The sequence below is a fragment of the Apodemus sylvaticus genome, chromosome 9 (assembly GCF_947179515.1).
Source record: "Apodemus sylvaticus chromosome 9, mApoSyl1.1, whole genome shotgun sequence".
Classification (NCBI taxonomy): domain Eukaryota; kingdom Metazoa; phylum Chordata; class Mammalia; order Rodentia; family Muridae; genus Apodemus; species Apodemus sylvaticus.
In genome coordinates, this window is record NC_067480.1 from 46,391,695 (window position 1) to 46,419,413 (window position 27,719).

Below are 27,719 nucleotides of genomic sequence, written 5' to 3' on the forward strand. Positions count from 1 at the left end.
ACTGAATGGCTAAGAAGCACCTAAAGAAATGTTCAGCATCCTTAGTCATCAGGGAAATGCAAATCAAAACAACCCTGAGATTTCACCTCACACCAGTCAGAATGGCTAAGATCAAAAACTCAGGAGACAGCAGGTGCTGTTGAGGATGTGGAGAAAGAAGAACACTCCTTCACTGCTGGTGGGATTGAAAGCTGGTAAAAACTACTCTGGAAATCAGTTTGGCAGTTCCTCAGAAAATTTGGCATAATACTACTGGAGGACCCTGCTATACCACTCCTGGGAATATAATCAGAGGAAATTCCAGCATTTAGTAAGGACACACGTTGCACTTTGCTCATAACAGCCTTACTTATAATAGCCAGAATCTGGAAAGAACCCAGATGTCCCTCAACAGAGGAATGGATACAGAAAATGTGGTACATTTACACAATGGAGTACTACTCAGCTATTTAAAAAAATGAATTAATGAAATTCTTAAGCCAATGGATGGAACTAGAAAATATCATCCTGATTGAGGTAACCCAATCACAAAAGAACACACATGGTATACACTCACGGATTAGTGGATATTAGCCCAGAAGCTTGGAATACCCAAGTACAATTTATAAACCAAATGAAGCTCAAGAAGAAGGAAGGACAAAGAATGGATACTCTGGACCTTCTTAGAAGGGGGAACAAAATACCCACAGAAGGAGATGCAGAGATAAAGTGTGGAGCAGAGTCTGAGAGAAAGACCATCCAGAGACTACCCGACCTAGAGATCCTTCCCATAAACAGTTACAAAACCCAGACACTATTGTAGATGCCAACAAGTGCTTGCTGACCAGAGCCTGTTATAGCTGTCACCTGGGAGGCTCTGTTAGTGCATGACCAATGGGGGGGGGGGGCATTCTCAGCCAACCATTGAACTGAGCACATGGTCCCCAATGGGGAGGCTAGAGAAAGGACCCAAGGAGCTGAAGGGGTTTGCAGCACTATAGGAGGAACAACAATTTGAACCACCCAGTACCCCCAGAGCTCCCAGGGACTAAACCACGAACCAAAGAGTACACATGGAGGGACCCATGGCTCCAGATGCATATGCAGCAGAGGATGGCCTTGTTGGACATCAAAGGGAAGAGAAACCCCTGGTCCTGGGAAGGCTAGATGCCTCAGTGTAGGTGAGTGCCAGGACAGTGAAGCAGCGGGCGTGGCTAGATTGGTGAGCAGGGGGAGGGGGATAGGTTAGGGGTTTTGGGAGGGGCGGACCAGGAAAGGGGACAACATTTGAAATGTAAATAAAGAATATATATAATTTTAAAAAAAGAAAAAAATCAAACAAACAAAAAAGAAAAATGAATGACAAAGAAAGGCAAATATAAAATGAAACTAAATAATACTAAACAAAGAAAGAACAGAGAAAGACAAAATCAAGGGGCTCCATGTTGGCTGGTGGTGACTTGATGAGGAAAGGCCTGAGGCTAGGGCTTGCTCTTGGTGAGAGCCTGCCCAGGGTACACCAGGCCCTCATGTCCACACCCAGCACTCTGAAGACAAAGAACAGGCCAGGATGAGGTCTGTATCAAAGCTCATTGCAATGAAAGCATATTACTGGGGATTTGCTGAAATGGGAAAAAGGACTGTAAATGTTTAAAGAATTTTACCTAAGAGCTGGAGAGATGGCTCGGTGGTTAAGAGCACTGGCTGCTCTTCCAGAGGTCCTGAGTTCAATTCTGAGTGGTAGCTTACAGCCATCTGTAAAGGCATCCCATGCCCTCTTCTGGTGTGTCTGAAGATAACAACAATGTACTCATATACATAAAATAAATAAATAAACCTTAAAAAAAACAAAAACAAACAAAAAAAAAACCAAGAACTTTCCCTAAGCATGGCATGGTAGCACACACCTTACATCTCAGTGCTTGGAAGGCAGAGAGAGGCAAGCAGATCTGTGTGAGTTCAAGGCCAGCCTGGTCTACATAGTGACTTCCAGGTTAGCTAGAACGGCACAGAGGAAGATTGTGTCCCAACCAGCAAACACATCAGAATTTCACCTTAATGTTAAATGTCTCTACTTAATATCTCTACAATGAGTAAATGGTAATTCCTTACTTTTGGGAAATAACAGGAGGGAGAAGGGGGCATGATATATAAAATTATTTTTCAAATGCTTCAGAAAAACCTCTATATAATGTGACAAATTGGTCAAAATGTTAGTATTTGAGCATCTGAGGAAATGGTAAGTGGGAAATAGTTTACTGCATTATTTATTAACTTTTGTCCTTGTCTGACATTTTTCTCAGTAAGCTAACACTAATTTGGATGCAAATATTGATGTTGGGCTTATTTAATTTTGAGAAATACAAAAGTGATAGGAGCTAATTGAAGGCAAAACTGCAAAAATAGCAAAGTTAGACGCCGATAACAATATGGAAAGCTTGCTTTAAGGTAGTTGGCTATGTTTCCGAATCAGTCAGTTAATATTATCATATAGAAAAGGTCTCCTCTGTCATTCAAATGGTGTGGAAATGCAAGAAAAGGTCACTGATGCTTTTTCATATGTTTGTACAAATGGTCTTATAATAAAACAGTTCTCTCTATAAGTTGATAAACACTTGCTGTGAAATCAGAAGGTTTTCCTAAGGACTTCGCAGTAATTCTTAGGCTCTAAAGATGTTATTTGAATGTGCACCCTTGGCCCTACTGACAGACAAGAAAGATGGTTAGCAGCACCATTAGATGTGAAGAGTGCAGCTCAAAAATCCCAGACAAGTCCTTGTGGTGGTTTGAATATCCTTATCTCAGAGAGTGGCAATATTTGGAGGTGTGCCCTTGTTGGAGGAAGTGTGTCACTGTGGGTGTGGGCTTTAAGACCCTTGTCATAGCTTCCTGGAGGTCAGTCTTCTCCTGTCTGCCTTAGGGTGAAGACACAGAACTCTGAATTCCTCCAGCACCACACCTGCTTTGATGACAGACTGAACCTCAGGACCTGTAAGCCAGCCCTAATTAGATAGTTCTTTTGGAAGAGTTGCCTTGGTCATGGTGTCTGTTCATAGCAGCAAAACCCTAATTAAGACTACATACTTCTATCTCAAAAACACTTTGACTTGACACTATTGGCTTTAATTCACTGAGTGGGGAGAGAGGCATGAGGAATGAGTGATAGCTTGTGAGCCTCTCTCAAAAAGGTGGAGGGCGCACACCAAGGCAGAGAATAAAAGCAGCTAGCCTTTGGGAGCTGAAGTGCTATGACATCTCTTTAGACTCAGCAACCTTAGGAAGTGCAGGGAGGAGAGGGGGTAGGAGTGGGGGTTGGGCTGCAGGTGGGGGTTGGGGGGGAATTAGTGGTTCACACACTTTGAATCTGAGGGGTCTGGGGAGAGTGTCCTCATGGGTAAAGTACTTGCTGTGCAAGCATTAAGACCTGAGTGCAATGCCCATCCCTTAGGCACTGGCTGGACTCTCCTGAGTGTGCCTGTTACCATAGCCCTAGGGAAGCAGAAGCCAGGTAGATCACAGCCAGCCAGACAGGCTAGCCAAATCTATAAAACTCCAGGTTCAGTGAGAAACCTGGAGGGCAACTGATGAAGACATCTGATATGAACTTCTGGACTCCACATGAGTGCGTGACAGACAGACAGACAGACACGCGCGCGCGCACGCGCGCACACACACACACACACACACACACACAAAACTTCTGGACTCCACATGAGTGCGTGACAGACAGACACACACACAAACACACACAAACACACACACATATACACACACAAAACTTCTGGACTCTACATGAGTATATGAGACACACACCACGAAGGAAACTTAATCAAAAATATTTTTTAAAATAATAATAATTTTTTTTCATGTTTTCCAGATTGTTGGTGCCATGAAGCACTAAAACTTGCCTTTGAAACATTTCCTTATGTCCTACTATGAGTTGGCTGTCAGTACTCAATTTCTAACGCAAAATATCTTTCACTTTCACTATTTCATTATTTCAAATTCGGGTGACTGTTGTTCTTGAATTAGAAAGGCCCCTTTGCCTCCTTAGAAATCTAATGTGCACATTCTTTAGAGTTCAAAACCTTGCAGGCATTCCCTATTACAAACCGTCAAATTCATAAACCCAAATACCATTATTTCATTGAACTAAAACAACACAAAAAAGGAAACAACCGTATACTAGTTCACGTACTATTGGAGAATTGAACCAATTGTTATTTCGTTATCAAATACATTTCTTTATTTTCAAAGAGTAGGTACAAACATTTGCAAGGAAAGAAAATAACAAACCAAAACAGCACAATCCTTTACAGTGAGGATTAACTCATACAGTTTTCGACATGAAGTCGAAAGTTAGAAAATGAACTCCATGCGCCTTCCAGTGCGGGGCGTTGGGGCGCCTAGCGCCGCTCCAAGGCGCCTCCCGGGGGAACCCTCGCTCAGCCGGGCAGCGGGGCGGGGAAGGCGCACGGGGCGTCGCGCAGAGCAGGGCGCAGACCCCGCCCGAGCTGGCGGCACCGCCCTGCGGCCCGCTGTTGGCTGTCCCCGAGGCCCGGCCCACCGTCCCGCCGTCCGGTTATCCCGCCGTCCGCCTGCGCCCTCCGCGGAGCCCGCCAGTCCCGTCCGCCGCCGTCCGTCCCGCCATGGCTGCACGCCTGCTCCTCCGCTCCCTGAGCGTCCTGAGCTCCCGCTCGGCGCTACGCCCGCTGACCTCCGCCCGGTGAGTGCGGGTCCAGCCTGGGGTACGGGCAGCCGGGGTGGCGGAGCTCTGAGGATGGGGTGTGACGCGCTACGGCCGATCCGGGGCGACGCGGCCGGTGGAAGGGACCGGGCCTTCTCTCCGGAACCCGGGGCCGCTCGCTGTGGCCCGGAGAACTCGGGGTGTCCCCACCGCGGTCCGCCGCGCCCCCAAAGGCAAGGCTCCCCCCGAATGCTCGCTCCGGGCCCGGGCCCCGCCCCGCGTCCTACAGTGTGTCCCGGGAACTGACTTTGAAAGAGTTGCCAGGCTCTAGCGGGGGCGATCACCCCCTGGGCGCGCTGCCACCGAGTAGCTGCGACCTTTAACCCAGTTGGAACGGAGACTGGGGACTGCCACCTGACAGTGAACTTGGGACTCGGTGCGCGGAGGCGGGGACCGGAAGACCAGAGCAACATCAATCAGCCCGACTCGGGCGACCAGGCTAGGGCCCCATCTGATAAATTAGGTGTAGATTTATTACTAAATCCTTAAACTGATTAAATGTAGAGGGATTAATGGGCAGCTCCCGAGAGCTTTAGAGACTATTAGGGGTTGTTTATACTGAGATCAAAAGTTTTACCTGTCTAAAATCCATTCATTGAATAAAGCAGACTGGAAGTATAAAATGTCCTTAATTATGGTGGCACGACATTTAAATGAGCTAATTAGCACATTGTTGCTAAGTACAATAAAGTGCTGTGGTAATGCTTATGAATCCTTGGGAGATTTGGGAAAGTTCCAAGGACTTTAAGATAGGAATGCTTTTCTGTTCTACAGAGGAAGTGATGTCCTTTACTTTTGTATCGAGTCTTCCACACGCTCTTAAAATTAGGGGGCCCCAAAATGATCTTATTTTGATTCAAGTGTGGGAAGAAGCTCTGCCTTAAAGAGGACATCGGAGAATGGCCCCATGAGTCAGGAGCTATAGTTTGATCGTCACTGGTTTCTTTAAACATTTATGAGCATAGTGGCCAAAGATCCAGTTGAAATGCAGTCTGACTCAGCGTTTATGGAGGTTATGCCCAAGAACACACACTAAAATTCAGCTGCCAGGGTCTGAGTGTGCTAATAGATCATTTAGTTTCCGACTTTTATTTTAATGTAAATGAAGCTTTAAATTGGCGACTCAGGCCTGTTCTCCCCTCCTCACACACTGGAGGCGGAGGAGGCCAGGGGATCATGATGAATTTGAAGCCTCTTGAGACCCAGATCTTAAGACCCTGACTTAAAGGGCAGAGAAAACAATGGACACGGGCCTGAAGGTTACTGATTTATTCAGTTCAAGTGCCACAAAACTGAAAATACATGTTTCAGCAAACTTAACTACCCAAGTAAATGTTTTGATTTCTGTCCTATGCTTATTCCCTTTAGCACTTTTAACGAAGCAGGAAAGCGTTTTTATGCATTTCTTTCTCTGTACTTAGAAATATTCCATTTTTTCTCAACCTGTTATAGGGTGTACCATTTTAAGACCCAGACAGATTTACACACAAGTTCTCTACTTATACTGATAAGCAGTTTCACCTGAATCTCGGAAGCCTGGTATTGTAATCTCGGCATTGCTTTTACACGGAGGAAAAAGCAATGTATGAACATCTGTGTGGACAAATATGTACTTTAAAATGCTTAACTCATAGCAATAAATTGAAAACAGTCATTTCAGTTTATTAGGGATAAAGTAAACTTTGTTGTGATCTGAGAAGCCACCTGCAGGTATTCTCTGTGACCTTTAAAGTTTTAAGTGACCTTTAAAGTGGTTAGCAGCCACTTGGTGCCTCTGGTGAAGTTTAGGAGGTGTGGCCTGGCTGTGAGAAGTAATCTCTAGGGTCAGGTCTGCTGCCCTTTCCAGTTTGCTTTCTCTGCCTAGTGTTTGTGGTTCAAGATGTGCACTCTCGGTGGCTTGACGCGTTTATTGCCGTGTCTTCTGGCCATGATGGTGGTCGACCCTTATCTTTCTGTAACCGTAAGCCCAAGCAAACCCTTTCTTCTATGGCTATGGTATTTTATCACCGAAAAGAACCTAATGTAGTACCACATTTTCATCCTCCATCCATCTGTCTTTCCCTCAGTACATACTTTTGCCATCCATTGGCAACTGCTTTGAACAGATGTTCAGGGTGTATTCCAACAGTGTCCAGAATACCTGCTGAAACCAGATCCCCATTTTTTTTTAATAAAAATCTCAGTTGTTTAATTTCGCCAGTGAAGACTCCTGAGCTAGATGCTAGGGTGAAACCCTGCTAGCTCAGAGAGGCAGAGAAAGTGCCAGTTAACCTTCCTCCTCAGCTGATGCCCAAAAAGGGAAAGCAAGTTCTTCATGTCCAAAAACCATTCAAACTGAATGCCCCTCCCTTCGTCTTCCTCTGTGTCTAGCCTTCCTCCTGACTTCCTCCTACTCCCTGTTTTTTATCTTCCTATGTCCATTCCCTGTTAACTGATTGCTTGCACAGCCTCTTGACCTATGGTTGACTTGACTTAATCCTGTTTCTGGTAAGCAGAAAGCTCTTGGATGAGAGTTGTGTGCTAGAGCTGAGCCAAACCATAACTAGAAACAGGTTTTTCCAGTAATTAACACAATGTGAGGGTTCACAGTGTGGTCAGATATCATGCAATACCCAAGTCAAGCTGAATGCCTGGACCAGACAGAACAACACAGGGTCAGGTATCGGAACCATCGTGCAATCAGTGAAGGACTCGGCTGCCAGGAAGAGTTCTTGAAAACCCACATTTTTGTTTTCAAATAAAATCTTTTTTCTTTAAAAAACTTTTTATTCAGGTTTGAAGGAATTTGAAGATATATGGAGGAATGTCCTTCTAAGGGGAACGAACCTCATTAGAAACAAAACAGAACCCTGCATACAGTTGAACTAAGGGGATTGATAAAAAGTCATTTTATGTTCCCTGAGGGCATGAAGAGGGAGAAGGAGGGCAAAGGGAAGCATCAGCTGAAGATCCTAAAGAATTCTATACAAATCCAGAAGTCTTGTTGGGAATTTTGATTGACACTCTAATGTGGCGGTGACATTTATACAGTTCATGTCTTGGGCTACTGAAATTTGCAATTTGGATTCTGAATATGTTGCTTTGGGAAAGTTTGCATTGTTTTAAAAATTGTACATGACATGAAAATTTACCACTATTATTCTATTATACTGTTTGATTTTTATGCAGTTTAGTCTATATGCTATTCAGAAACACTATCTCGCCTCAACTCACACCTGTGGTTAGATCTAGATATTATCTACCTTACAGATTTCCAAAACCAGACAGTTGAACTTTGACAAAGTGCTGTGGTGGGAGGGTTGGGGAAGGGTTCAGAGACAGGGTCTGGGGGGTAAGGAGAGCCTATGGAAAGCACAGCTCAGTGATTTGTGTTGTTCACTGGCATTAATCTGGATATGAAGAGTAATGCATGGTTAAATTTTCTTAATTTATGTCTCTTTAAGGTGTTCTCATTCTGGAGCAGAGGCACGTCTAGAAACTCCTTCTGCTAAAAAATTAACTGATATTGGAATCAGAAGAATCTTTTCCTCAGAGCACGACATTTTCCGGGAGAGTGTAAGGAAGTTTTTTCAAGAAGAAGTAATTCCTTATCACACAGAGTAAGTGCCCTCCCTCCCTGCTGTACTTGGTACAAAATCACATACATGATACAAAATCACATACATGATACAAAATCACATACGTGATACAAAAAGTCCTTCCTTAGCCCGTTCACTGTTCTTCACTGTAATACTGTTGAGATCACAGGTAGGATTTCTAAGTTTTGCAAGCATTTTACTTTTACTATTACTATTAATATTAATTTTATTTTATTGAGATATTCTCTATCATTGTGTTCTCTAGACTGGTCTTGAATTCTTAGCTACAAGCATTTTCTCCTCAGTTGCCCAAGTATCTGGGGCTACAAGCTTGTGCCACCACATTCAGCCTTTTAAAATGTGTCATTCAAGAGTGTGGAAATTTGTGGATTTACAAAGGAACCTAAGAATAACAACAACAACAACAACAACAGAAATGCCAAGGACCAGATTCAGCTTGAGAGAGGATACTGAAGAAGGGGTGTTTGGGAACAGCAGAAGAAATGACTCGAAGTCAGTGATAAGTGCAAGCTGACAGCTGTGCTCAGGGTAACTCTCTAGACAGCTCTCTAGGTAGCTCATGGGTTTTTCTACCGAAGTCAAAAAACCTGCTAGAAAAACTCTTAAGAGCTGTAATAGCTCTCTGGATAGCTTTTGCTCAGAAAACCTGTTAGATAAAATTCCAAAAGAGCTGTGTTTGCTCTCTAGATAGCTCTGCTCTTGAAGGCCAAAGCCTGTCCTTTATTTGCCTATCAATGTAACCATTTACCCCAGGTTCCCTTTTGATTATCCCTTTGTTTGTCAGCATTTTATGACCTTAGACTGTTGATTCTTAGGCCTGGCAAGTACTTCATTTAACGTGGCAAGTCCTATGCCAATGGGCATTGTATTTGTGGTTGCCAAATCTAGACTTGATGCTATTCTCTTGTGAGAAAGTTAGCTCTTTGTTTTTCAGCTCCTTCACTTCCTAAGCTTGGCTGTCCTGGAACTTGCTGTGTAGGCAGACCTTGAGCTCAGAGGTCTGCTTGCCTTTGTAAACACTAACAATAAGATTAGGTGGGTGGGATCCCATCCTGAGGTCACCACTCCCTCCCTTACTGGTGCTCTTATGACTTGCACCTTGAGCCTTGTTTTGTCAGTATTCCTTTTCCTTTACTGACTCATTAGTGCAGCTGCTTCTGTTATTTCAGGCCATGGAGCACCTCATACCCTTCATATTGCATTCTTATTTTGTGCATAGTTGAGAAATCCTGTTTATATATTCTTGAACTCATGTTTTCAGAGTTCGTTCCCACAGCCTTAAGGGCTGAAGGTCACAGCATGACCTTTTTTTTTTTTTTTTTGGAACAATAATCAGACACAGTCTCCATTCCTGAACTTGTGCTGTTTCTAATTATCATGGAGTCATTAGCGTTGGCAGGGAGAACATTCTGTGGAACATGAAAAATATGTACCTTATAATGCAAGCAAGCCTTAGGCCTACTGCAGCTGTCCACACCTGTGGAGACTGACATCCCACTGGCTCTGCTCCAGGGGCTGGATCCACATCACGCCACTCTTCCAAGGCCCACAGGACCTGGCACAATAACCTATGAATGGTTAAGTGGTAAATTCTTGGTCCATTTCAGTCTTTCTTTTTCTATGTTAAAAATGAATTAAAGTATGCAAATGTTAAGCCTAGTGAAACTTGGTAGGTCATTAGACACTTCTAAATAATTATACCATTGAGATAATTTTTTTAAAAGTCTTATAGATTTATTTTACATGTACAAATGTTTTGCTTAAAAGTATATCTGTGTGTCCTGAGCATTCTGGAACTATAGTTAAGGTTGGTTATGAGAACCACTGGGTGTTAGGAATTGAACTTTGGTCCTCTGCATAAGAAACAAGTGCTCTTAACTACTGAGCCATCTCTTTAGTCCCCTAATGGTATCTCTTGATTAATCCTTTTATTGACCAAAAAATGATTTGTATTGAAATAGAATCTTGTAGTGTTTCAAAATTCACTACATTACATGGCCGATAGGTTTTATGTATTATTTAAGAGCAGCTTTTATGAATTTCATATTCCTTTGAGATAAAGTATATGTACCACTAGCTGGGTGCTTTCTGTGTAGCCCAGGCTAGCCTGAAATTCTCAGAGATCTCTCTGCCTCTGCCTCCCTAGGATCGAGGGTGTGAGCCACCATACTTGGTTTAAATACAGCATTTTAAGGAACTATGTGAAAAATCCTTGGAAGTCCTATTAAGGAAATTTTCATGACTATGTGACACAACTAAACTTGTGCCCTACCTAACCGTGATAGCAGTAGATATAAATTATAGGAATAGTCCATGGAGCAGGAGGGGACAAAAGATAGCAAAGATAAGGAAGAAAAAAGAAGAAATAACACTGGAGTCAGATACTCAGGGAAAGGCCTGTGGCCCTTGTCATCAGTTACCTTAAATTAAGGACATGTTCCTACACGTCTCTAGTTCCTAGTCCGGTGCATTATCTAATTTTAAGGAGGTTTGTCTGACTTGTTTGTTATCTGCAGATGGGAGAAAGCTGGAGAAGTGAGTCGAGAGGTCTGGGAAAAGGCAGGCAAGCAGGGCTTGCTGGGTATCAACATCGCAGAGAAACATGGAGGCATTGGTGGGGACTTGTTCTCAACAGCAGTTACTTGGGAAGAGCAGTAAGTATGGGACATTGAGAGTGGAATCTTGTTTTGTGAGTTGTCCTTTTTGAAGCGGTAATGAAAATTCTTCCTAAGTTCTTGGAAGACTGAAAGTTCAATGTAAAACATGGGGCTGACATGGTGTGTGTACTGAGTTTGGGATGTGGGAAGATGATCCTTGTTCCTCAGATCCTTTTATGTTGTAGGAATAGATGCTTTTAACAGGCCAGGTGCAGCCTAGCATGCAGGAGTCAGAAGCAGGAGAATTGCCAAGAGTTCAAGGCTAGCTTAGGTTTACCTAGTCAGTTCTAGGCCAGCCAGAGCTTCATAGCAAGATGCTGCCTTAAAAACAAAGACAAGTTAAAAAGATAACTACATTTCCAGTGAGTTTATCCCCTCTCTCCTTTTAAAGAGCGTAGCAGATTGGAAAAATATTCCATTGAAATATGCCAAAATTTACATTATAAGAATATATAAATATCTCAGCTAAAATAGCAGAAGATTTTGTAGCAACCGTTCATCAAAAGGGAAATCCACTTAGATTTTATTTAATGAAAAAGCTCTTCCTCAGTACCAGAGGATCGTAAATTATGTTGACCTGGAATTATCATTTTACATATGTGTAAAACTTGTGAAGAAGACAAATCCTGGTCCCCAATAAGGACAGGATGGTTGTGAAGGTAACATATTCATTCACCTTTGTTCCATTAAGAAAAATTAGTATTTCTGGGGTTTCAATGTATATAAAAGGTGAATAAATGTGTCCCCACCTGTGTGCCATTTGGGGAGGAATTTACTGTAAGAAGATAGCTTATTAGGAAAGAGGAATATCATGGTTGACCTTAATCCATTAAATTGTGATGCAGTTTAAATGTACTACAGTTGTTAGGCAACATAAATGATTTGGAAAATTTTACATCTATTTAAGAACGTAATTTTTAAAAAATCATGAGCAGTAGGACTTAATCATAACAATTACCCGGAAAACAATGGAGTAAAAAGTTCATGTTCATAGAGCGACTGCAGGTACATTAGAGTATCACCAAGGTGCTCTCCACAATAGGACAATTGCTGTGCCAGACAGTTGCAGGTGGTCAGTTGCTGCTACTTTGTTTCCATCCCAATTCCCCGGTAAAAGAAAGCACAACTTAATCAGTTAACAAAACAAGCTACAAGCCTAGATTGGGCAGATCTTCCACTACACTATATTTCCATCTTACTCTATTTCCATATAACTTGCAGTTTCTCCAGGCCAAGGACTTCTCTCTGCCACCTCTCCTTAGATCTCCCGTAGCTCCTCCCCCTCCCGTTTATCCCTCCCCCTTCCCTTCCCTCCCCCTCCCTCCCCCCGTCACCCCTCCCCTAGACTCTCAGCTCCTCCTACTTCCTCCTGCCCAATCATTAGCTCAAGTCTTTATTTGAAAAGTTAAGGTGAGGAAAAGGTTCCCTGGGCAACCTCCTTATCTGCAGCCCCTCTGAGGAGTGGAATTAACATCAAAATACAAGCCCTGGGAAATCCACCACAGTCTGTATTTTAGCTCTTAGTTCATCTGATATGTACTGAGGAGGGGCTGCCAAAGCACCATTTCTGTGTTGGAGCCCACAGTGAAAAGGTCAGTAAAAACAGAGATGGCATCGGGAAGGGCGTGGCTTTCGAGAAAGCAGGCTGTTACCATCCAGTACAGTGAGACGGTCCATAATTCTTCACTATGTTAGTAAAATTGAAAATGAGACTTCACCCAATCGCTATTTCATGGTTCCCTTTTCCTCCTCTTTGCTCTAAGAGCGTACTCAAACTGCACAGGCCCCGGCTTCAGCCTCCACTCAGACATCGTCATGCCCTATATTGCGAATTATGGCACAAAAGAACAGATTGACCAGTTCATCCCCCAGATGACGGCGGGCAAGTGTATCGGTGCCATCGCCATGACAGAGCCTGGGGCTGGGAGGTAAGTCCCACTTAAGTCCCACTTAGCTGATTCTGCATTCTTAGAAGCTGTGTCCTAACAGCCAACATTTGCTAGGTACACTGCACAGCTCTCCATAAGTGTGGGCTCTGCATTCGTGGATTTGCACAATCTTTGATTGAAAATATTTGGAAAAATAATTGCATCTGTACTGAAAATGTACACATTTTTCTTCTTGTCATTATTTCCTGGAAAAAATAGAATAGCGACTATTTTACATGGCATTTCCATTGGTCCGGATTTTGTCTATAATCTGGAAATTAAAATGTAGAGTATGTGGGAAGATTATGTAGGTTATATACAATGATGAGTAGGTTTTGGTATCTGGGGATAGGGGTCCTTAACAAATTCCCCAAGTCTCTGTGGGTTCTAGGTGGCAGGTAAACTTGGTAATTGATTCTGAGCTGCATACAAGGTGAAAGGGAACACTACATAATTTGCAGTGTGAAACTCCAGTCGGAAAACAAGGTGGTTTTGTACACAAATAATGGTAAAACAGTTGTAATGTATTCCGGGTTCAAAATATGCACATAGTGTCATGGAAACACAGTACGAGGTGAGTCTTTAGCACGATGGATTGTCTTTTAAGTGGGATGTATGGAGTGGGGTGTTAAATATGCTTGTCCGGAACCCTGGACTCAGGCGGTAGGGGCCGTGCATTTTAAAAGGAAGAGAGGGTGTAAACACAGAGACAGTTTGAGTGGAGAAGATTGTCAAATGTGGAGAAAGCTGGACACACGTCTGAGAGAGAAAGAACAGATGGGACACTGGATCAGAGATGGGTTGCAGGCTACACTCTTCACTTAAATTTGGCCTCCACAGAGGGGTGGCCATTGCTGGGCCAGTGAGGTGACTCAGCAGGGAAGGGGGCTGGCTTCTCTTGCAGGCCTGGCAACGGAAGTGTGGTGTGCGTGAGGACAGATGGGCTCCACACGATGTGCTCGCTGCGTGTGGTGTGCACACAGTATGTGTGCATGCCCATGGTGTGCTCGCTGCGTGTGGTGTGCACACAGTGTGTGTGCATGCCCATGGTGTGCTTGCTGTGTGTGGTGTGCACACAGTGTGTGTTCACATGCACAAGGTGTGTGTGTGCTGCTTGCGGTGTGTGCACACAAGTCTGCTCGCTGTGTGTGGTGTGTGCGCAGGGTATGCGTGTGTGAACACGGTGTGCTTGATGTGTGTGGTGTGTGCGCACCACGGTGTGTGTGTGTGTGTGTGTGTGTGTGTGCATGCGCACAGTATGCTTGCTGTGTGTGGTGTGTGCACATGGTATGTGTGTAACACACGATGTGCTCGCTGTGTGTGGTGTGCACACACACACACACACACACACACACACACGCACACAACTTGCACACAAAGTAGAGTAATAAAGATGGTGATAACTTTACTAAAAGGTTTGCAGTTGCTAGAAACCTTTCCGTCTCACCAGCCCTTCCCCTTCTATATTCACTGGCAACTTCTGTGTGCTTATCTATGTGTTTACGTGATGCTGTGGGTTTTGTAAGTTCTCACACTGATCTCGCACCTTAATTCTTATTGGTGATAAAAGTTCTTATACGAGAGAATTTAAGGTCCCATGTTAGAAGAAGAGAGGAAATGAGAAAAGAGGTCTTTGAAAGAAGTACATGCAGCGTGTTGTATTTGAGATGTTATGACACCGTGTGTGTGTGTGTGTATTGTGAAAATCTCTAGTCTCAATGTCAGGACCAGGGAAACTGAGGTAATAGTCCTCAGAGATATTATGAGGGTATGTGTTCTTGTCAGTACTGGGTTGTATATTGCTAAACCATTTTCAGTGTTTCATGTGTACCATGAAAAGTTTTAAGGACAAGTCATTATTTATGTAATTATCTTTATTACCTGGTTATGTTTCTGCATGGAACAACTAGGATTTACTGTTGTTTGTGCTCTCTCTCTCTCTCTCTGTGTGTGTGTGTGTGTGTGTGTGTGTGTTTTCCATGGAAGCCAGACAGAACAGGGTGTTGGATTCCCTGGGGCTGGGATTGCTGTTGTGAGCTGCCTTCTCTGGGTGCTGGGAACTGAATCCAGGTCCTCCAAGAGAGGAGCAAGTGCTCTTAACCTCTGAGCCATTTGTCCAGTTTGTGGAACAGCTCTTTTAACAACCCATGTACAGATTTTAGGAACTGATGCCAACAATGATAATAATAACATAATCATAATTCAGCACTAATCAGCTTTTAAATGAATTACTCTCATGTGTCTGAGGGCTGTAAATCCATAACTGGTATCTTCCGGACCCAATCAGAGTATCAGCTGGGCCTTATACCCCCCAGAAGGTAAAGGGAGGAGCTCATTCCTGGCCCCCCTCTCCTGGTGGTTCCTAGCATTCCCTGGCATTCCCTAGGGTCACGTTGCCTTCTCCTCTCTGTGTCCCTCTCCTAAGAATATCTGTAATATGTAGAGCTCATCCAGATAATCTATGATAATCTTTCTGTCTCAAACCCCTGAAGTCAATTACCTCTGCCAGATCCCTTTTCATGTAATAAAATATAATGTCAGGGATTAGGACCTGGTATCTCTAGAATGGTGGGGAATATTATTTAGCCTAACATAGAAAGTAGTTCTTAAGGGCCATGGAGTATGAAAATACAAGTATCACCTACAGTGATGTAATATGAATTAATTATATATTATGCTATTCATTGGAGAGTATTGGTGAAAATTTAAGACTAATGCAGCTGAGATGGCTCAGTGGGTACAGACGCCACCAAGCCTGAAAGCATAGGTGTGATCTCCAAGGACACACGCGGTGGAAGAAAACTCCACCTAACTCCTATAAATTGGCCCCTGACCTCCACACACATGCTGTGGCATCCTTTTGTGCTGCACGCACACACAAACATAAAAATTATCTTCCAGAAGACTCAGTGAAACAGTATTCAGCAAAACCAGAACGGGGAAGTGGGAAGGGGTGGGTGGGAGGACAGGGGAAGAGAAGGGGGCTTGCGGGACTTTCGGGGAGTGGGGGGGCTAGAAGAGGGGAAATCATTTGAAATGTAAATAAATTATATCGAATAAAAAAAAAAATTATCTTCCAGAGCTGGGTGCAAATCTCTGTGAGTTCAAGGCCAGCCTGGTTTATAAGGAAGTTTGAGGACAGCCAGAACTACATAATAGAGAGACCCAGTTTCAAAACCAAAACCAAATTAATTATCTTACAGAAAAATACTAGATAATAATATCAAAATCATGTATGGCTCTAATTTTATAAAAAATACATATATTAATATGTATGTTTATACCTGTTGAAAAACATTGGAAGAGTATATTTTTAAGAATCTTTATTCAGGAAATTGTTTAGAAGACCAGGCCTCATTGAACACTTGAAATCCCAGTGCTTGTGAGCCTGAGGCAGGAGGATCCTTAGTTTCAGGTCAAACTGGGCTATGTGGTGAGTTCTAAGACAGCCCAAGCTACATATCAACTCCTGTCTCAAAAGATCAAAAGTAGATGAATAGTTTTCTTCTATAAATACTGTTTTTTTTTTAAAAATCATTTTTATTATTTCCGATATGTGTTATATATGTGTGGGTGAGTATGTATATATGAATTTAGTTTCCCACAAGGTTAGAAAAAGGTATTGTGTCCCCTGAAAGCTAGAGTTACGGGTGGTTTTGAGCCACCTGATGTTAATTCTGGCAACCAAATTTGGATCATTCGGAAGAACAATAAGTGCTCTTCCCACTGAGCTGTCTCTCCAGCCACTTTTTATATTTTAAATAGAAATACTTAGAAAAATACACTCCTTTTTTAGAGTTGTTTTGTTAGGAAGATGGCAATTAAAAAATATCTAACTTTTTAGATTTATGTGTATGACTGTTTTGCCTACATGTATGTACCACGTGTATGACAGGTGCCCATGGAGGTAAGAAGAGGACTTTGGGGCTGGGCTGTGGATGAATGTAGCTACCATATGTGTTCTGGGGAGCTGAACCTCCATCCTCTGTAAGAACAGCAAGGGTTCTTAACTAAAGAGCCGTTCTTCAGCCCCTGTTTTTAAATACCTACATTTCTGATGAAAAGATAGCATTGGGAACCAACATGAGTAAAGTACATGGTGTTTCATAATTGTAGGGAGGTAGCAAGCCTTGGAGTGTCATCATGGTCTAGTTGGGAGTTCTTAAATACAGTTAGGCTTCCATGAAATTTAAAATATATTAGATATATTTTCAGTATAACTGTGAATATTTCTAATCTTAGTATTTTTAATACACTCGACCTTACATAATAGCCTTTGCATAATTTGATTTGTTTACCCATTGATAGACCTTTGTTTCCCGTTATAGTGACTTACAAGGAGTAAGAACAAACGCCAAAAAATCTGGAAGCGACTGGATTCTCAATGGAAGCAAGGTGTGTAAACAGGCAGGCTTGGGTGCCAGTGTCTCAGACTCCATCAACAACTACATATCTGATGGTATGATCGGTCCGGGAACTAACCAGATTGATTTGGAGGTCTGAGGAGAGTAGGACATGTACAGATTTTATATGGCAGAATCCATAGCTACCCTCCGGTGCTTGGCCCTCCACAAATAATACACAGGTGTTTTTAGCTTCCAAAAGACCCTTGACAGACCAAAAACAAACAAACAAACAAACAAACAAACAAAACAAAACAAAAAAACAGTTGTTACTCCAGAATGGGGCTTACCATGGTGAGCTTTACGCTGATAAAGGATTGGGGGAAGTTGTCTGTAGCACTCAGCGTGTAAGCATGAGGCCTAGAACTTGGATTATACCACCTGCAGAAAAAGGTATCGTCCCATGCACACATTTAGCCCTGCTGGCTTCTAGCCTAGGTGAAATATGCAAGACCAGGTTTAAGGAGAGACCCTGCCTTGAAAGAACATGTGGAGAGTGAGAGGAGGGTACTGACCAAACCAGCTCAGTCAGTTAACAGGTTCTCCAGCGCAGGAGTGAGGATCAAAAGGAAAAAAGACGGACAGCATTGTAGCATGACCCCAGCCAGTTCTGAGGCTGAGGCGGGTTTATTTTTTCCCAGTCCACTTTTATACCATTTTGATTACATGCAAGCAATAAGGACCAGCTGCACAATAAATTCAGTCAAGGAACAAGCAAGGCAATAAGCAAAGTCCCATGATCCTGTTTCCAAGGGCTTGTCTGGATGACCTAGATATCTGAGCCTACTTCCTTGTCCAAGCCCTAAATCAGATTCTTGCCTGAAGCCTACTTCTTTTGTTCCACCCTAAAATTAAGATTCCTGCCTGAACTTACTTCTGTGTTCTAGCCTAAAATTAGATTCCTGCCTGAGCTTGCCCTTGTCCTGGCCTATTGTCAGATTCATGCCTGAAGCTCCTTTCCTTGTCCTTGGCCAATGACAGATTCCTGCCAAGCAGCCCCCAAAGGCTCCCCACAGGGTACCTTACACATATGTACACAAATAAGTAAGGTAATTTTATAAAAAATTCTATTAAAAAAGATTAGGAAGGAGCTGGAGAGATTTCTCAACAGTTAAGTATATTGGCCACTGTTCTAGAGGACCTAGGTTCCATCACCAGCACCCACATGGTGGCTTATGAACTGACTGTTAAGTTCCCTTCCGGGGAATCCGATGCCCTCTTGTGGCTTCCGTGGGTACTGCATACATGTGCACAGACATCCATACAGGCAAGTGACCCATATGCAGACACTGAGATGAAAAAAAAAAAGAGATTGGGAGAAAAAGTTCCGAACAGATATCAGAAACTTTTAAGAGGTCTTAAGAGATGAAAGTGTGGATGATAGGATTCAAGAACCCTCCAGTTTTTCTGAGAGTCAGCTTGCTGAGAGCTCCTCGGACCAGTGCAGGTAGTTCACGAGCGAACATCCCTGAGAAGAAATGTTTCAGTTGACTGAATGTTAAGGAGGTGTTCATTCCTAATACAAGTTTGTGGAGGAGTTTTCCTGTTTGGTTGCTATTATTTGGCCTGTTTGTTTGAGACAGGGACTCGCTATAGAGGCCAGGATAGCTTTGAACTCATAACCCTCCTGTGTTATCTGCCTAAGTGCTGGCATTACAAGGATATATAATGGAACGATGTCATGTTTACTTTGTTCAATTTTTAAAAATTTTCCACTTTCTTTAAGCTAATGCTTTTTATCTTTACAAAATCAAACAATATTGAAGTACTGTCAGGTTCCTGAAAATCTGATTTTCAAACCGACTTTGTCAATGTCTAGTCACAGTTTGTTCTCGGACATCAGTAATTCCTGTATAGCTGTGGCATTAAAGAAATTTGGAAAAATGTGGAGAACTTCTCATTCTTTGATATGCCAGTGGGCATTATTAATCTCTTAAGAATTAAAAGTAGTATATCTTTATGCTAGAAAGCTTCCTTTTATAGATTATCTTGGATCACTGACATCATTCAAATCAACTTTAGGAAGCAGTTACCTAAATGATATGATATGCAGACTCAGTGGCACCATATGTGCCTAGTCTTGTGCAGTCCCTGGTTTTGATGTCTAAGCCTGGAGTTGACAGTACGAGAGGAGTACTTAACTCAGTGTGGAAGACTGGCAAGGATTCTAGATGATGTGATACTTTAGCTTAGTCCAAGATGCGTAGGATTTGCATTGTTAGAGGGGCCTCCATAGGGGAGGAAACGTGATTTTCAAAGATACGTCGGTCAGGAAGGCATTGGAATGTGTGAGGCAAGTGCTTCAGTACAGCTTACCAGAGGGCAGGAAACGGAGGCAAAATGGGATGAGAGAAGGCAGGAGGTGTGAGTCACCTTCTGTTTGAGAGGAGTTTTATATTTTATATGCCTGCTCTAAGGGTCTAGAATGTATCTTGATGCTCGCTGTTCAAAGAGGCTGTGGCCTTGGTGGGATCACACTGCCGTTTAGAGCAGCCCCTCTGAGCAGCTGATGGAGGTGGAGTTGCAGCGAGAGGTGTCTTAGATCCTTGTGCAAGCCCTGAGGAGAGCCGGAGGAGAGTTAATGGTGATAGTAGAAAAGAAGTCTGCAGGTTCAGACAGTTATGTGGACCAGAAGGAACAACACCGCGCTGACCGGGAAGCAGGTGGCCGCGTAGTTTTATCAAAGCATTTGCTGAAGTAGAGGATGCTTGGACATGCGTTGTCGGGCAGGAGTATGGAGTGGGAAGGACATGCTCTGCCTGAGTCACTGTGGAATCCAGTAGGTCCAGATCGCATCAGGCCTTGTGGCTTAGCTGGGCATGGAGGTACACCCTGTACTCCGGAGGCTGAAGCAGAAGGATTTTAAACTCTAGGCCAGCCTGGGCTACAGAACAGGTTCAGGCTGTCTGCTTAGTGAGATTCTGTCTCATAAAAATGGAGAAGGGACAGCGTTGGCGTCTTGGGTGATTGGAGTGACAGCTGAGATGGCCGCAGGCAAAGTGCAGAATGAAGTGTCAGTTAGGAACTGCTCCGTCTTATCAGCTCACATTTCCTGTTTAGCTTGTCATTCTGCTCCCCCCCCCCACCCCTGCAACACCTCCCTGACACTCAACCTCAACGCCTTCCTCGCTTAGGCAATTTTAAAAGAAGTAGTCAATGTGTATAAAGATGAAAAACAAAAACAGCCTTTTTCAAAATATGATTAGTCTTAAGAGTTTAGGGCCATTTAAAGCAAATTCCCGCCGGGTGGTAGTGGCGCACGCCTGTAATCCCAGCACTCTGGGGGGCAGAGGCAGGTGGCTTTCTGAGTTCGAGGCCATCCTGGTCTACAGAGTGAGTTCCAGGACAGACAGAGAAACCCTGTCTCGAAAAACCAAAAATTAAAAAAAAAAGCAAATTCCCTTTTCCTCTCTGTAGCTCCCCACTAAAATCCAGCTTACCAACTGAATGGGTAATTTGGCTTTATTTTAAAGACACAATCTATTCGTTTCTTATTCCTTTCTATCTCACGAGTAGTGGGAAGAGTGTAGACACTTCAGTGTTGAAGCACTGGAGATCACCGGCTCTTCCTTCACCTCGCCTATGCAGAGGCTGCCTGCCCTGTGCGGGTGGAGAGATGGGGACGCCTCTGGGGCCTGCTCTAGTCTTCTTGCGTGTGCTCCCTGGGTGCAAGCTCGCACAGACCTGAGCACAGTATCACAGTGCATCTGATATTTCTGCAGGTGTTCATCACTAACGGCTGGTTAAGTGACCTCGTGATCGTAGTGGCCGTCACCAATCGCGAGGCTCGATCGCCTGCCCATGGCATTAGCCTCTTTCTGGTGGAAAATGGAATGAAAGGATTTATCAAGGGCCGGAAGCTACATAAGATGGGAATGAAAGCTCAGGTAAGCTGTGGTTGAGTCAGACTCTGGTAACTTACTGTGTTTACTCTCAGTCAGAAAGTATACAGCATTTGTCTTCCTGAGCTGAGTGCAGGGTACAGAGACTTCTTTTCAGTCACACTACCGTCTCTGTCATACTCAGGGATGGGAAGGAATCAGGGGGTTTTGAATATATACTCTAGAAATGGGGAAAGTTAGCTGTATTGTAATAAATCATCTGTTTGTGAAACTTAGAAGGTTGTGAAGCAATAAATTACCAGAGAACATGTTGTGCTTAATGTGTGTTAGAAATTCTAACTTCCCACGACCCAGAGAGCTAGGGAGTGTCAAAGCCTGAATGACTGTGTATTGCACCAGGAAGGCAGCCTGTGGAGTGAGATGGATAAGATAAAACCCCACGGCTTATTACTTACTACTTAGCGTTCAGTCTGCAAGTCCACTCCAGTTTGTCTTCTGGTTCTTCTTCACTGGAAGTTATAAACGTTACTGGGCTACTGGGAAATGAATGTGCTCATCCTCTGCCTGATTCATGTTTCTCAGGACACAGCAGAACTATTCTTTGAAGATGTCCGATTGCCAGCTAGTGCCTTACTTGGAGAAGAGAATAAAGGCTTCTACTACCTCATGCAAGAGCTCCCACAGGTATTAAATGCCTAAGGATACCGGCTCCATTTAGCTACTTTCAGTTATATGCTTCCGGTTAGATACTGGGCAGAAATAAGGCTACAGAGCTGTGTAAAAAGATCCACACACGTCAAGCTTGTGCTGCAATGATCATGAGTATAATTAAATAAAGAAGTATCACTGTTAGGCAGTTGCTCGCAGCCAACCATTGGACTGAGCATGGGGTCCCCAATGGAGGAGCTAGAGAAAGGACTGAAGGAGCTGAAGGGGTTTGCATCCCCATAGGAAGAACAACAATATCAACCAACCAGACTCGCTAGAGCTCCCAGGGACTAAGCCACCAAGCAAAGAGTACACATGGAGGGACCCGTGGCTCCAGCTGCATAGGTAGCAGAGGATGGCCTTGTCAGGCATCAATGGGAGGAGAGGCCCTTGGCCCTGTGAAGGCTCGATGCCCCAGTGTAAGGGAATGTGAGGGAGGGGAGGTGGGAGTGGGTGGATGAGTGGGGAACACTATTAGAAGCAGGGGCATAGGGGATGGGATAGGAGATTTCCGGGGGTGGGAGGTGGGGGGGACTGGGAAAGGATAGCATTTGAAATGTAAATAAAGAAAATATCCAATAAAAAAAAAAAAGAAGTATCACTGTTACAGGCCAGATAAGTAAATACGTGAACTCTGCAGGACCCAACCAAGCAGAAGTATTCAGTTTCTGTGGTTCCTCCGAATGACCTCATGAAGTCATTTGTTAAGAGCTTAAGTGAAGAACTTTTAGCTCTTTGTAAAGAAACCTCACCAAGAACATTTGGCAGGTTGCAAACAACTGCGAGTCAAAGGGGGAAGAGAGAAGGTGTTACACATAAAGGCTCTTCACACCTCAGTCTTCAAGTCAGTCCTTCGCACCGGAATCGCCTAGTCATTCACGCGCATGCGTGCTCCTCTAAGTGCGGTTTGCCTTTTGCCTGGCAGCAGCTAAGCATAAAATTGAGAAAAAAAAAAAAAAAAGCTAATGGTTCCTGTGGTTAAGTAGAATTCAGAAATCGCCAGCATGGTGAAATCTGGTGACAAACACTATTTAACACCAGTCAGTAAAACTTGAACTGTGTACTGGAGGAGAAAGAGCAACACAGGGGGCTGTTCTGTAGTGGATGCAATGAGGAAAACCTATCAACTGCAGGAGTTACTGGCGTCTGTGGGGCTGACAGTGTGGTTACAAACCGAGCACCTCAGCACTCTTAGATATGTTATAGTAACCTCAGACGCCTGCGGGAGCCTTTTCTTAGAACTGAAAGGTAAGTTAAAAGTTAATTTTTAGAAGTGTGTTGTAAAAATTATTCATGGGACGTCCTGAAGTGGTAAGAAAAGGGTTCACGTAATAATGCTTACTGCTTAATTTTGGGGTTCTAGGAAAGGCTCCTAATTGCTGATTTGGCCATTTCTGCCTGTGAGTTCATGTTCGAAGAAACCAGGAACTACGTGAAGCAAAGAAAGGCTTTTGGGAAAACAGTTGCACACATCCAGGTACGTCATCCTTACAGCTGGGTGGTAATCAAGATAGTCATCTCAGCTGGGTCAGGGCGAAAATGATAATTAAACGTGATTTTGATGCAAGGGTGTTAGAAACATAAAAGTGGGTGAGATACAGAAAGGGCAAGCCCAGTGGGAAGGCTAAGATAAGAGGGGGGCCAGGGCAGAGTCCCGGGGACACTGGAAGACCTGGGGTGACACAGAAAGAAGGTCTGCGAGAGGCAGATCGGGAGAGGCCCATCACAGAAGCCAACAGGGGAGACTTCAGTAAGGTTTGGACTCCTAGTTTCCACACAGTTGCCACCTTAAAGGGGAAGGTGGGGTGGAGCACGGTGGGAGTGTTGCAGAAAGAGCCTTGTAGCATCCTAGGCAAGTGCAGCTTCCGTCCTAACATAGCTCCTGACACCCGTGTCGTCCAGGCAAGCTGTGTTCTGGAAGAAGTAGTTCCTGTTTGTAACTCTTAAGAACTGTGTTTGATACTCAAAATGGCTACGTCTTAATATTAGAAATTCTTGAAGTCTGTAGGACTCGTGTTTATTCACAAGTCGAAATATTTTTTATATTTATGAATAATATTACTACTTACCTTATTTGATTGCTGCGAGGATCATATAAAGTACCTTAGGATATTGTCTCCATGGGCATGTGCTGACGCAAACACGCTTGTGTGCACGCACAAATAAAAAATAAATGTTTACAAATATGCTACCTAGATTGCCTGAATGATTCACAAAGCACGTGATCAGACATTTAATAATTGTTCCATAAAAGAAAAGGGTTTTGTTAAAGTGCCACCGAGCCTGATAACCCAAGTCTCAGTCCCAGGACTCACATGGCCGAAGGACAGAAGCAACTCCTGAAAACTATGACCTCAACTCAGGCACTGTGATATGATTGTGTTTACACACATGCGTATATGTACACACGTATATGTGCGTGTGCACACACAAACGCATACAAGAAATAAATGCATACCACTTAAAATGTAGTCATGCTGTATAACCGTGTCGGCATCAGTGACAGACTGCATGTATGACCTGGTGTTGGAACACTCATAAAGGATGGATGGTGGAGGTGCTGGTCCAAGCAGTTGGTCACGCGCACACATGGTGCACACGTCAGGCAGCATATAGTACTTGATAATACACTTATTTCTTACGTATCCTGCTGTACTCAGTGCCGTAGCTGTATTATTTCATTAAAGGAAGGTTACATGAAGCTAATATATTGTGTGGCAGACTCCTAGACGTCTTATGCCCACCATGTTTCTTCTCTTCAGGGTGCTTTGCCAAGCATTTGACCCGTACCATTAGGTTATGTATGTGGGCATACCCTGGTTCACATGATGGTGACATTATTTGATGACTCAAAATGGGTCACCTTGTTAATACACAGCTGTACTTCATTTTCTCAGCAAAAAGAAAAGTTATCATATGCCTGTTTTTCCAAGCATGGGTCACCTGTTACCTTCCTACAAAACAGAAGTAGTTCACTAGATTTTCAGTAGGTGGCAGTCATACGTTGCCTCGTCAGTGGTGGCTTGCGAGCCTTTGGGAGCTTTTGTGTATCAGATATCCTGCGTGTCAGTTATTTACATTACGATTCCTAACTGTCCAAAATTACAGTTAGGAAAGAGAAACAAAATAATTTTATGGTTAGGGCGTCACCCCAACATGAGGAAATACATAAAAGGGTCTCAGTATTAGGAAGGTGTATGTAGGGTGTGCGCGTGTGTGCGTGTGTGTGTGCGTGTGTGCGTGTGTGTGTGTGTGTGTGTGTGTGTGTGTGCACACATGCGTGCTCATTTGAAGTGTGCTGTATGTAGTATATACAGGAATGTGTGCAGGTGGGCACACTTGTGAACAGGTGTATGGAGGCCAGAGGCTGATTCTGAGTATTTTCTTTCATTCCTCTCTCGCTCACCTTTGGAGACAGGGCCTCTCACTGAATCTGGTACTCTTGGCTATGTGGGCTATGTGGGAATCTTCACTCGGGTCCTCCCGCTTGTGTAGCAGCTCCTCACTGAGGCATCTCATCAGCTCCCTGCAGGTTCAGAGCTTTGTAACTAATTCTTTGGAATCAGCCCCCTTTGCTCCCAGGTACCTGCGGAGCATTGCTATACTCTGCTCCTGCACATTTAGCTCCCAAATAAAGACACAGAGAACTGGTGTTTTTACTTTTTAAGATTTATTTATTTATTGTATGTATCTGAGTACACTGTAGCTGTCTTCAGACACACAAGACAAGGGAATCACGTTCCATTACAGATGGTTGTGAGCCACCATCTGAGAACTGAACTCAGGACCTCTGGAAGAACAGTCAATGCTCTTGAGTGCTGAATCATCTTTCCAGTCCCAAGAACTGGTATTTCTATTAATAGGCTGTAAGCCTAACCTGGGCAGGTTCTGAGCAATTCTTTTTTTTTTTTTTTTGATATAATTTTTTATTTACATTTCAAATGATTTCCCCTTTTCTAGTCCCCCACTCCCCGAAAGTCCCATAAGCCCCTTTCTCTTCCCCTGTCCTCCCACCCACCCCTTCCCACTTCCCCGTTCTGGTTTTGCCGAATACTGCTTCACTGAGTCTTTCCAGAACAAGGGGCCACTCCTCCTTTCTTCTTGTACCTCATTTGATGTGTGGGTTATGTTTTGGGTATTCCAGTTTTCTAGGTTAATATCCACTTATTAGTGAGTGCATACCATGATTCACCTTTTGAGTCTGGGTTACCTCACTTAGTATGATGTTCTCTAGCTCCATCCATTTGCCTAAGAATTTCATGAATTCATTGTTTCTTTTTTTTTTAATTTTTTTTATTCGATATAATTTATTTACATTTCAAATGATTTCCCCTTTTCTAGCCCCCCCCCACTCCCCGAAAGTCCCGTAAGCCCCCTTCTCTTCCCCTGTCCTCCCTCCCACCCCTTCCCAGTTCCCCGTTCTGGTTTTGCCGAATACTGTTTCACTGAGTCTTTCCAGAACCAGGGGCCACTCCTCCTTTCTTCTTGTATCTCATTTGATGTGTGGATTATGTTTTGGGTATTCCAGTTTTCTAGGTTAATAACCACTTATTAGTGAGTGCATACCATGATTCACCTTTTGAGTCTGGGTTACCTCACTTAGTATGATGTTCTCTAGCTCCATCCATTTGCCTAAGAATTTCATGAATTCATTGTTTCTAATGGCTGAATAGTACTCCATTGTGTAGATATACCACATTTTTTGCATCCACTCTTCTGTTGAGGGATACCTGGGTTCTTTCCAGCATCTGGTTCTGAACCATTCTAACCTGACTGGGCTGCTCCTACCCAGCCAGCTGGTCCTGTACCTGTCTTGCCCTGGTTCACTCTGGTCCATGTGTGTCCTCATGGATGCACTCTCATTGTGGCTGCATGGTGAATCCTCCTGGTCTCTTCACGCGGTTTCTCCACACCTTCTTGTGGTCCCTCTCTACCCTCTCTTCTCCTGTCTCTCTCTGGTACCCCCAGCCTGAGATTGGAAGTTCTGCCCTCTTTTCTTCTGCTCAGCTAATTGGCTGATCAGTGGTGATGGAAAACAATCTTTACATAGCATTGAGACCAGAGATGCGTGGCCATACCACCCTCTAGACTGTGATCAAATGTCTGGGCATAGAAATCAGCATCTGAATGCACAGTGCCCCAAACCATCTTCCAACACAGGTTCATATTTTATGCAAAGTAGTGTTGTTTTCCTAGTGAGCATATTTTCAGATTTCTTTCAATTTTCTTTAACAAGTATGAATAGTATTTTCAGTATTCAAGTTAGAAATGTACACAGAGAAGACAAATGACTAATACTTTTTAATTCTAGAGCTATACTATATTCTAGAGCTATACTATATTCTAGAGCTGGCTACACCCTGGTTCTAGCTACTTAACTATTCACTTATTAAGTGCTTCCCAAGTCTCAGACACTGTGTTTAATGCAGTTTTATTTTATAGCTATATATAGTAGTTATTACAACTTTATAGATAAAGTACCTACCACCCTCTCCTTGGCTAAGGACCACTCTGACATATGTATATTTCCTTTCTTTTTATAATTCTTGACTTGAAAATTTGGGCTTTTTTGCCCACTTGGGTATATGTCGCTTTTTTAGACTATAAGTATTACTATAATAACAAAGCAGTATTGATAGGTATACTCCATGGTAACACCATAGCTCATGACTTACCCTGAAATAGCAAATAAAATAGTATAATTCAGATATTAATAGTGCAATAAGTATCACTTATTAAGTGCTTCCCATGTCTCAGACACTGTTTAATGCAGTTTTATTTTTATAGCTGTATATAATAGTTATTACAGTTAACTTTATTTAGAGATTAAGTAGTTAAGGCAGAGAGGTTAAGTAA

General features: G+C 43.4%; 1 protein-coding gene and 1 non-coding gene across 2 annotated transcripts in view; one reads left to right on the forward strand and one right to left on the reverse strand.

Annotated features, from left to right (window-relative positions):
* The first annotated feature begins 4,520 nt into the window (after positions 1 to 4,520).
* Positions 4,521 to 27,719, forward strand: part of Acadl (acyl-CoA dehydrogenase long chain) — a 35,128-nt gene continuing 11,929 nt past the window's right edge. The window contains exons 1-8 of the mRNA XM_052192868.1: positions 4,521 to 4,705; positions 8,170 to 8,325; positions 10,842 to 10,979; positions 12,746 to 12,910; positions 17,239 to 17,305; positions 21,036 to 21,200; positions 21,738 to 21,839; positions 23,227 to 23,340. Of these exons, the coding sequence (XP_052048828.1) occupies positions 4,629 to 4,705; positions 8,170 to 8,325; positions 10,842 to 10,979; positions 12,746 to 12,910; positions 17,239 to 17,305; positions 21,036 to 21,200; positions 21,738 to 21,839; positions 23,227 to 23,340 (984 nt within the window). The 5' untranslated portion in view covers positions 4,521 to 4,628. The remainder of the gene's footprint in view (positions 4,706 to 8,169; positions 8,326 to 10,841; positions 10,980 to 12,745; positions 12,911 to 17,238; positions 17,306 to 21,035; positions 21,201 to 21,737; positions 21,840 to 23,226; positions 23,341 to 27,719) is intronic.
* LOC127693111 (U7 small nuclear RNA) lies at positions 8,885 to 8,945 on the reverse strand. Its single transcript, XR_007979588.1, has one exon. It is a non-coding gene; the product is annotated as a U7 small nuclear RNA (small nuclear RNA).